We start from the raw sequence: 10,950 nt of genomic DNA, 5'->3' as shown, positions 1-10,950 counted from the left end.
CGCGGCGGAGGTTCGCCGCCGCTCCGGCCGCCTTTGTGTGTGGGAGCCGTCGCTCGGAAAGTGCGGCAGAGCTGCGGGGCCCCCCGTGTTTCTGGGGCTTCCCCATCCAGTCGCCTCTTTTGGCCGAGTCAGCCTCAGACTTCTGTTGAGAAAAAATGTAACGCACTCTGAACGATTGTTTGTCAGCCCTCAGAAAAATTAAAAATTGATGGCAGATAAGCGGTGCCTAGTACCGCTGAGCCTGATGCTGATGCAATACATAGGCAGAAGCTCGACTCTTGCACCTTGCAGCTGCGGGGAGGCTCTGAAAACAGGTTATTGATAAACTTCGACGGTGAGGAGCCGCATCGCCCGCTTTGCGCAGCGTTAGTCTTTGTGCAGCGAGGATCCTGACACCGATCGCGGCGATAACCCAGCTAGAGAGCATGTGATCGGCGCTATTTCCGTTAAGCACGTTGATGTTACAGTAAATGTGACATGTGGGTGTTGATTGAGGGGACATCATTTTCAGGCCTGCTTTGGGCCAACACCCTGAAGAGCGAGTCACTTCTTTGTGCTCGCTCCCCGGCTGGGCTGAGCTCTTTCTGGATGCGCCTTCAAGACAGCAGCGACTGCGTGCGGGGAACGGCGTGCTCGGCGCGCTGCGGCACGCCTGGGCACCGGGAGCCGTACCCCCGAGGCGGACCCTGGGCAGCCCCAGCTGGTCCCAGAGATGGGTGGCCCTGGGGCAGCCCCTGCTTCGCCCCCCCAGGTGGGCACGAGGCGGGCGGTGTCCGTAGCGGGGTGCCGGGGCAGGCAGGGCACCCAGCAGCACCTCTGTGGCGAAGGCGCTGGCAGCGCTCGCCTTAACCGTCCCGTTATCGATTTGTGCAGAAACCAGCCACGGAGGGGAGGTTTCACACGCAATGCTTTGGCCCGGCACCAAAACGTTCCCTATTCCCCCTTTCTCTGCCTCCTCCTGATACTGCAGATCGGGAAGAATAAGGAAGAGAATAAGTTGGCCACTTTTAGATCCCTTCTTACCTTGGTTCTGCAGTGCAATAAAAAGGCCAAAAAAAAATTACTGCTGCCTCGACCCAGCCTCACCCAAATGCTGTGAACAAGCATCCACGGTTCCGTCCTTTGAGGCCTTGGAAATGATTTTTAGTAACACAGTCTTTTTCACTGTTAATGGGTACGAATTTGAGACATCTGACAGGCAGAAAGTAGTTAGCATGTGCATTCGCTTTAATACTGGGCATGAGAGTATTGTTTGCATGGGGCGCATATGCTCTAATGATGTCACCATGCTGAAGCAGGAGCGCTGGTGGTTTTGTGACAGTGCCTTTATGGAGTTGAGGGGTTTGTCCACTGTATTTTGCCATGGGAGGCAGCCAGAGAGCTTGGAGATGCTGCTTAGAGTCCAGCCAGCAAGTGTAATGCTTTTCAGAGTAGAGCAAATGGTTTAGATTCTCCGGCTGCATTAATTTCATGAAGCCACTGGATAACAAGTGTCACTCACGTCCCCATAGATTGCCCGTCCCAACTCGCTGTGCTCCTTAGGCAGGCAACGCCAAGGCAGTCCTCTTCGGAAGAATCTCTGGGTGCAAGAAAAATGCCGGGCACACCTTAACACACCTGGAAGAACCAGGGCATGAGTCCTGGATGGAAATAGCTCGTTTGCATTTTTTTTTCCTTTTCCCACGTAAGGGAGATGAGATGTTTTTCATTCTCCTTTTTTGTGTGCCTTGATTTCTCCTTCTTAAAAAAAATATAAATTAATTTTAAGTAAATACTCGTGAGGAAACACCCTCCTCCCCCCAAACCCAGCTACCAACAAACAGCAATAAAACCACAAAGTTAAATTCAAATAATGTGAAGCAACTCATTTGAAACCCACAGACACAAGGGGAGTCAGAACTTTAGATTGAGACTGGCCCAGATTGCCCCATTAGTATTAAAGGACTCCTTAAACAGCCTAAGATCTTGGCTGTTGTATTAACCAGGCATGACCCGATGCGTTATGGGCTGGACTTGCAGGCTTTTTTCTCTTTTCCTTTGTGGGTTTTAAATCTCTGCTGTAATGTTACTTGAATGTAGGTTTTTAATGGCTTAATTGAGTTGTCAATAGGAAGCCTTTTCTTTTTTTTTTTTCATTCCGAGTTTAAAAAAAAAATAAAAATCCAAATTGCCATGGATAAAACGTGTCTGAAGATCTATTCAGTATTTTGTTTTTCATTCTTTTGTATCTGTTTTCCATGTCCCGAATAAGGGGATGTAATATAGCTTCTGCGTTATTGGGTGTACGGATGGTCTCATGCTTGGTGATTTATTAAGCTCAAATCAGAAATAGAGTCGAGTAAAAAAATCTTTTGATAGTTTGAAACCCAATTACTACTGATCACGAGGGCTCGGTGTACCAAGAAAACGAAAAGCTGATTTTTGGTAATGTGATGACTGCCAAAATATGAAGGAATACCAGATGTTATTTTTAAAAAAATGCCATTGCAGAGTCCTTGGAAAGAGAGAGTGAGCGAGTGTAAGCGAATAGGCATATGTGGATTTAACTAATATTCAAATGAAGTGTAGAACTGAAAAGAAAGAATTTGCAACAGTTTAGCTGTTCAAACCTCCTTCATGTTTCCACAGATGCCTGGTCAGGACCCTTATCAAATGCAGCAGTTTTGCTACATTTTCTGAAGAGCACAATGTAAATCACAGGCAAAAAAAAAAATCCTCACATCAAAAAGATAATCAAGTTGAGATCTGTGCTTTTCTTTTTATTTGTTACATATATATAAATGCAAAAATTCAGTGTTTGTAATTTAAGAGACAGACTTTAATCTGAAGGCTTTACAGGAATGTTTGGTGAAGCTAGTAAGAAGCATTTTCCCCCTCTGCCACCTTTTTTCCTTATGACCCTTGGTTCAGTTCCTGTTTTCGTGTTGTCTTTTCCAGCTCTTTGTCCCATCTCCCGCGTGTGTATCTGCGTGCCAGTGTGTGCCTCTCTCTATGGGTTTTTTTTTTTAATATTTTGACACACTGCTCCCCCTTAATAGGAATTCTTCCTAGAAATAGTGCGCACATTTCTAAAGGACCCTTTTCACAGTCCTTTTCTTTTGGCTTTAAAATGATGTATATGTAATTGGTAATTAAAGGTGCAAGCTCCCTTCAATATAAACAATATTGCTCAATGTTAGATCATTAAAGGGAACCGCAGCACTAAATAATTACCTTTTGCATCGTGACACACTGTTTGCAGGCATCCGCTCCCTTCCCAGCAGTCCCTGTTCAGCACAAGGTTATGGTTACATTTTCACTAAGGCAAGGAGGCATCTTTTCATGATATAAATTGGTGAATTAATTATGTAGTATTGTCTTCAAACTCCTTTTAAACTTAGATTAAGGGGGAAAAGTTAATTAAGGGTTTTCAGAACGAGTACTGTGCTGTGTATTTGGTAAGCTTGGTGTGAGTTAGGAAACCGAAGCCTTCCTGTGCCCATCGTTTGCTCCAGCAGGATGGTCCCTGCTTGGGCACTTCTCTGGGGTCCCCGTCTTTTTCCTGCTGGTGCTGCTGCTGCTCTCCGCTCTGCTGTTAGTGAGCTCTGATGTAATACAGCTGGTAGATACACCGATCAAGTATTTATTCTGGAAGGCAAAAATGGGGGCGATTCTTTTTCTAAACTGCCTTTTTCAAGGCTCAACCACTTTTGTTGCCAGGTAATACATTTCACCTTCTACCTCTTGTCCCTTTCCTATGTGGTTTTTTTGCAATTTGCTGAAGAGTGGGACAAAATGCCTTTTGTTTTCGGCTAGGAGGAGAATCCAGATCTGGATTATAACATCTGTTTATCTCAGTCTTACTTCTTTGAGATATTTGGGTGACTTGCTTTCCCCAGGAAATCCATAAGCAAACTGCTTGGGCTAATAGAGAACATTTTTCCTCCTATTCCTTTAATCCTGATTCGATTAGAGGTCTCACTCGCTGATTTACATACTGTTAGTTCCTCTGTTTTGTTCAGCCCAAATCCTATAGTCCTTGCAGAGGCAAAACAGCCTTAGGCAAAAGTCAGTGGAAATTTTGCCTGAGTAAAGACCAAGGTTTGTATGATTTGGCAGTTACACAGCAGAACAAGAGAAAACAAACTAAAACCCACGTTTTGCCCCAGAAATGGATGGTGATCCATAATTATTTTATAATGTAAGAATTATCTTCTAAATACCCATTAAAAATGCACTGTGTTTTATTAATTGTGAAATGAGAAGTTACTTATTTCTTAAAAACTGATGCAGGTCACTCAGAAATGCTTTCCCAGTCTTTGGGGGTAATGGTATGAAATCCACCAGGTCCACGGGCAAGACTTAAACAAAAAACTTTTATTAACCTATATAGCAACTGCAGGGTTATTTGACATCAGGAAAATAGAGTGGAAGATTTCAGGCTCAGCCAATATTCCAGTATGTTAAATAAGTGCCTCATTCTCTTTCCCACTGTACACGATTTTAAAACCCCTTAACTTCTCGTGAGACTGTATCCTGCGTACCATACCCTTGCAAATAGTTTGCTGTAATTCTTGCTAATGGCTGGTCACTTAACCTTGCCGGTATCTTTGTAATGGGACAAGGTGGTGCTAATTTTGTATGCCACAGGGAGCCTGATCCTGCTTGTTTGGAGCACACAAGCTTTCCCCCTCTCTCTGAAATAGGAGGAGAGGTTTGAGTGCATAAGCTTTGCTGGATGGGGCCTTGGCCAGATGGCTGGGAGACGCGGTGGGAATGAGAAGGTGGGATAAAAAGAGAGGAACTATTTCAGAAAGTGACTCGGGGCTCGAACGTTCGCAAAATGGCTCTTTGCTGATATCCTTGCAGTGCTGGCAGCAGTGGGAAGGAGCTGTCAGGAAAGCTATGCCAGGTCAGCCTTTCCATTTTGTTTCAGGCAGGCTTGGTTGCAAAGTATATTGAAATCATTCTGGGAGAGCGGAAAAGCTGAAAAATAAAAGAAAGATCTCATCAGGCTTGGCTTCTTTGGGGGGGTGGGGGGAGGCTGGGCCTCTCGTGATGCATCCTTCAGAGTCTGTGAACATTCAAAGCAATCTCTTTCTCTTCTCCCCTCATCCCTTTCCTCCCTCTTTCTCCTTGTCCATGTAAAGCAGAGGCTGACCATGTGGAACCGGCACTCGCCGACGAGGATGAGAGCCTGGCAATAGCAGAGCCAGGCGGCATCAGCATCACCGCAGGCGGGACAGACCCCGACTTGTTAACCTGTGGACAGTGTCAGATGAACTTCCCGCTGGGAGACATCTTGGTTTTTATAGAGCACAAGAGAAAACAGTGCAATGGCACTGGTGGTGCCTGCTATGAAAAGAGCATGGATAAGAGCAGCCCTCCCCCCTCCTCACGCGCCGAGCTCAGGAAAGTGTCAGAGCCAGTGGAAATCGGGATCCAAGTCACACCCGATGAAGAAGACCGTCTTCTCACGCCTACAAAAGGAATTTGCCCCAAGCAGGAGAACATTGCAGGTACAGCATGTTTTACACTCAATCAACTGCCTAGGTAATCTTTTAACGAGAGCCCTCTAGAAAGAGCCATGAAACAGAGGCTTCAGTAACAGGTCTTTATAGGAGCCATCGGTCTGGAGGATCCTCACGGCTCAGCAGGGCTCAGCAGGACTCTCCACCCCATGTTTAATTCAGTGTAGCTATCTGCGCAGGGCCAGCTCCCAGAGAGAGAGGCTTCTCAGTCCCCTGGGAGAGCCAAGGGACAGCCTGTACATGTAGGAAAAAGCAGAAGGCTGGGGTCAGAAACCACTTCAGGAGCATCCTTAAGCAGGTAGCAGTGGCGGAGGGGTAGGGGACTTCGGTGAGATGCTCAATTCAGTCCAGTTCAGATACCCTTTGTCACATGCAGACCCGCTGCGAAGGAGCGAATCCCAAGCCCACTGAATTCAGTGGAAAAATCCTCTTCCCACTGACTGCAGCGGGAAGAAGATTTGGTTTTAAGGACTAAAGCAGGGGTTCATTAGGTCCTTGCTTGGTCCTTCCGCTGGGGTAGATGTCAGCTGCCTGTGCCGCCTGTCCTGGGTCTCTGCGCGTGGCTGGAGCTGGGTGGGCGACACTTCCATTCACGTGCACTCCCCAAATGGCGCTTTGGAATGCGGAGACGAGAGCACAGGCTGGCCTGGGTGAGCAAATTGCAGGCATTCCTCTTCCTTAAACTCTCCTACGTGGTGCAGTTGACGTTTACTCAGCGGGCCTCCCCGGCTCAGAGGTGGGCAGGCGGTGATGGTATCCACCTGGGCGAGCTGCTGTGCAGCGGTTCCTGCAGAGCGCCCGGCGTGGGGCCGCTTCCGTCGTGCAGGGCGTTCCTCCCCTCTGCAGCGGTGAAAGGAAGGCTCTGTTCCCTGCTAGTGAGTGGGGGTTTTATCTTACACAGCAGGATCTCCCCTCAAATGGGCCTTTTTTGTTCAAACCGACTGTATCCCATGCAGAAGACCAGTGGTAATTTGTCTTTGCTGCCACTATCCCAGTTTCTCTAGGAGTTACCCTATGGGATCAGATCTGACAGTCCAGGATCCTGCCTGTAGTGGAGATGTTCCCTCAAGGGGATCCCCAGAAGACTTGTGAGAGGCTCCTATCTTTACAATTGAAGCTTAAGAGATGCCTGCTTTTAGCATTGGAGGTCTCCAAGTCAGTCCCCAGCATCTCTGATGGGCTTGGCCATCACAAAAATGAGGATGTGGGCTTTGAACTGCTGCAGTCTTCAGATCTCCAGATGATCTGCCCCTTAGGAGAGGGCATAAGCCATCCATTGATGACCCTGTTGACTTCCAGGAATCTTTTTTGGGTGCAGTCACCATCTTGGCACGGGGCAGCTGGTAGCTCTGGGGACATCAGCAGTGGCAGCCTGTGCTGTAGCATTGTAAGCAACCCTACTGTAAGACCTGACCCTGTCCTTTCCTCATGCTTTTTCAGCTTTCCCCATCCTTTTGCAGTTGTGAATGCATTTCTTGGCTGAGATGACTACCTCATGGTATAGCAGCTTTGAGGGCTAGATTTCCTTCCCATTGGGTGGGAGCAGAAGAGAAGTGTTCAGGACCTTTTCTTCCACTCTGCTGAAGGCCTCCCGGATGGTGCTGAGCACTCTCAATAGCTGTTGATCTCTGTGTGAGCTGATGACACTCAGCCCCTTGCAGAGGGCGCCTAGTACTTAGTAAGGTTGGTCCAGGAGACCTGTGCTGTAGTTGCAGTCCAGACCTCACCTCTTACTAATCTATGCCCAAGTTCAGTCCATGGCGAAATACCTCAATGGCTATGCCCAGTGGAGAGAGTGCTGTCCCATCCCAGCTTCTGAGGGTCAGCATCAATATAAGTCACGCTTTTGCTGTGCAGAAAGTCTGCTGGGGGAGGGGATGAAGGGGATGTTCACATGTGGAAAAGGCATAAAAAAAATTTTTAAAAGCCAATCTGGAGCACCTAATCTCTTTCAGACTAAACTGAATATCAAATGAAAATATGTAGGAAAGATTTTGAATTGAGAAAAATAAAAGGGTTTATCATTTGATTGGCATTTTCTCAGCAGTGCATGGAGATAGGGACATCCACTAAATAGTGCAGTAATAATGCTTTCTCAATTAGGAGCCCAGCTCCGAGATAAAAAGGTGCAGTGTCCTTCCATATTTTTTTTTAATAGCAGCGGATAGTTTTCAATAGTAGGATAAAAGCCTCACATTACAGCCATGGAGGGTAGCCATGAAAAACCCACAGAAGTCATTCACTGGAAAGGCTTTAGTGGGATATACCAAACCCCTTATTTATATTTCAATAGAAAGGCTTTCTGCATTAGCCAAGAAAATCAGAATCTGCATTTAACATTAAAGGTATTTCCCAGTGAGCGGCTGTAGAGCATTGTTGTTAGATTTGTTAAAAAAAGAGACTAAATACGATTTCATAAAAGGGAAACTTAATCTCTAAGGCAGCTTTCTCCCACCCCGCCACCCCCTCCCTTTATTTTTTTATTTTTTTGGTAATAATGCAACAGCCTACAGTATTTTTACTTTATATGTGACGAAAGATATTCTTAGCCTTTCTGTACTGCGACAGGAAGAATGAATTTCTTTATTCCACCAAGAAATATGTAAAATAATCCCTTAGAAGTATGGGGAGATATGTTTGTTCAAAGCATTTAAAATGTTATTTTAATCAAAGGCACAAAACACTCTACATGCTGTGTCAGCTAAAGGAGACCATTACATTTTAACAGCAAATCATGCTCTTTTTCCCCCTCCAAGCCAGCCCCCCCCCACTTTGAAACTAACTTTTTTTTTATTAAATAAAAAGGCAAAAAAAGATTAAAGAATAAAAAAACTTCAGTGGCTCAAATGTATAAAGTAATTTAATATGGTGGAAGCATTAATTATTTTAGCTTAATTGAATTCTGAGGACTGCAGTAGTTGCATTTTTGTAGACAAGCTCTGTTTATTATTTCTTTGTGTAGATTAACAGTAAAGGAAACATAGATAACTTTCAGTTATTTATTGTAAAATAAATGTGTCAATTCATGTGTAAAGCAAGCTGTTCAAAGATAATTGAGTCTTTATATTTGAAGAGGGAAACCAGAAATCACCCACTCGCCACTCTGGCTCCCTGAAATATGCTGCCACCGCTGCTGCCCTCAAATAGGTTTCAGCTCCTCTCCTTGATCTTGTGTTATTTCTGTAGACCTTTTTATTTGGTCAAAATGATTTGTGTGGCCTTCTGCAGTGTGACTAAGCCCCCAAACCTTACAGCTTCCCATGGCTGAGTGCAGCGAGGGTACATCAAGCGCTGAGCTTGGCTCTGCCATTGCACCTCTCCTCCCTCTGGGCACGAGGATGTTGGGATGCAGCACCCACCGAGCGTTCACCCTGGCGCAGGGTGCTCCGGAGTCCTGAGGTCTTTCCTCCCCTCTTTCTTTTTTGCCTTTCTTTCCTGGTAACTCTGCTTGCTTTGGTCACTGAATGCCTCTTGACCACAAAACAGACCTTGTGCTGCTTCAAGGGAGGCAGGTAGAGCTCAGGAGTCTGCAAGAATTTACATGCATGCAACGCAAATCTCCAACTGACATTTCTAGATAACTGTAGAGACAAAGGCAACTTTATCTCCACAATCAGCTTTTAAAGACCTTCTGAAAATGAAGTCTGTCATCTTTTCCTGACTTGTAACTTGCAAATCCAAGCTTTTCAAGGCACTTTCATTTAGTTACCACTGTCCGTAAGGTGTGTGGTAGCATGTTAGCTGGCACTGGGAGGACGTGACTTGCTTAGGAGCAGTCTATCCTGTAAAGTTGTTTGTTTTTTTTTGAATCGGCTGACCTGTTTGAAAATCAGTTCTGCTCTTGTACAGACGGTGTGATAGGATCGAACAGATGTACCAGATTGTTGCACAGCAAAACACAGCCAGGCCAATGAGTTGGCTAGGAGTTATCAGTCACTGCTTCTTTCACTTCACTGCTGGCAGGTATTTTGGAAAAAATTAGTCCACCATTGTATTTTATACCTCTTTTTATCTTTCATATTTATTAGAGCTTGGGCATAACCAGGTGACCTGTCCTGGCTGAAGAAGGCCCCGGGGAAGTGGCTCCTGCTGTCCTTTGACTGATGGTATCTCCTGTCCTCCTCATGGCCCTGCTGGGCTCACAGGCCACCAGGCTGTTTGTTAGCAGGGCTCTCTGAAGCCATCCAGATTAAAGAAAAAGTACTGGCCCGCTTGTTTTTAATGCTGGATGGTTGCAGAGAACCCCAGCAGAGAGGAGGGAGCCTCCCTGGGGCAGGCACCACTTGGACCAGACCTTCTCCAGCTTCACTGGCTGGTTCACACGTTTGGGACAGTGTACCCTCGCGGACCGATAACACACCAGCAGCAGAGGTTCATTAAGACAGCATAGTTAATTTCTGCAAAGATGGTGCTAGGAAAGGGGAGGGGGTTGATTGGAATTCCTCGTTCGTCCAGTCCCGGCCACCAGTGCTAGGCTCTATACATTATGTACTTGAACTAGATGTGCATCGTGAAAAAAGGCTCCCTGTCAGAGGCAGGATTTAACTGCAACCCCTGCTCCATGAATGTTCATTTCAGGCTTTTGAATGGTAAAACTGCCAGTGAGAGAAACTAAATAACTCGCATGTGCTGGAAGCCAGAGATAAACACCGCCGCAGGTTCCCATGAAATAGGCTATTTGATATATTTAGAATTGTTATTTTTCTCCAAATTAAGATTAGTTAAATCCATGTGTGTTGTGTGAGTGATTGTTAACTCAATGGCATGGATTATCCTTTTTTCAAATCATGACAGCTAATTATTATTGCTGTCTACCCTGAGACATTCACTTACAATGTACCATTATGGACCCGCGCACCCATATTAACTGTAGGACTCAGACAGCCATCATGATGCCTTCACACGTGAGCAGAGGAAAACGCGAGCTGAAGCAACCTGAGGCTGGTGGCGGCGATGTCGGTCAGGTTGGGAAGAGGTGTCCTAAGCAGCGCCGAGCCGCCATGGGGCTTGGGGGCCATCGCCTTCCCGAGGCTGCCGCGGCACCGGGTCCTGCTGCCAGCACCTCCCCAGGGCGGTGGGTCTTGCAGGAGTGACTTGTCACAGCCAGGCCAGGAAAAACACTAGGTGAAGAAGAGGCTTCCAGAAGTGTGTGGCAACAGAGCCTGAGAAACTTGGGTTGTAGCTGCAATCCTTTTTGGGAGGCTTTTCCAGGCTTGTTTCTTCCCTCACGTTTGCCAGGCTTTCCCTGAGCACAGAGGAGTTACCTGGCCTCCTCCTCCTCCTCCTCCTCCTCTGCAGCTTCACCAGGTATTTAGCAAGGTGTTTTGCTAATTGGTGTTGCTAAGCAGTAGGGGGGGGGGAAGCGATGCACGGAAGGTGTCAACCGCGGCTCCCCCCCCCCCCCCCCCCCCGGGGCGGGGTGACAGGACCACCCCCCCCC

General features: G+C 46.7%; 1 protein-coding gene across 4 annotated transcripts in view; it reads left to right on the top strand.

Annotated features, from left to right (window-relative positions):
- The window catches only part of BCL11B (B-cell CLL/lymphoma 11B (zinc finger protein)), a 90,790-nt gene that overhangs the window by 7,802 nt on the left and 72,038 nt on the right, over positions 1-10,950 (top strand). For 2 of the 4 annotated variants that reach the window (XM_010583919.1, XM_010583917.1), the window contains exon 2: positions 5,130-5,498. In XM_010583919.1, the coding sequence (XP_010582221.1) occupies positions 5,130-5,498 (369 nt within the window). The remainder of the gene's footprint in view (positions 1-5,129; positions 5,499-10,950) is intronic. The other 2 variants (XM_010583920.1, XM_010583918.1) reach the window with 1 other exon arrangement.

The sequence above is a fragment of the Haliaeetus leucocephalus genome, unplaced genomic scaffold (assembly GCF_000737465.1).
Source record: "Haliaeetus leucocephalus isolate CR32 unplaced genomic scaffold, Haliaeetus_leucocephalus-4.0 Scaffold932, whole genome shotgun sequence".
NCBI lineage: Eukaryota > Metazoa > Chordata > Aves > Accipitriformes > Accipitridae > Haliaeetus > Haliaeetus leucocephalus.
The sequence above is the reverse complement of the archived record's forward strand: the minus strand, read 5'-3'. Positions and strand labels throughout refer to the sequence as shown.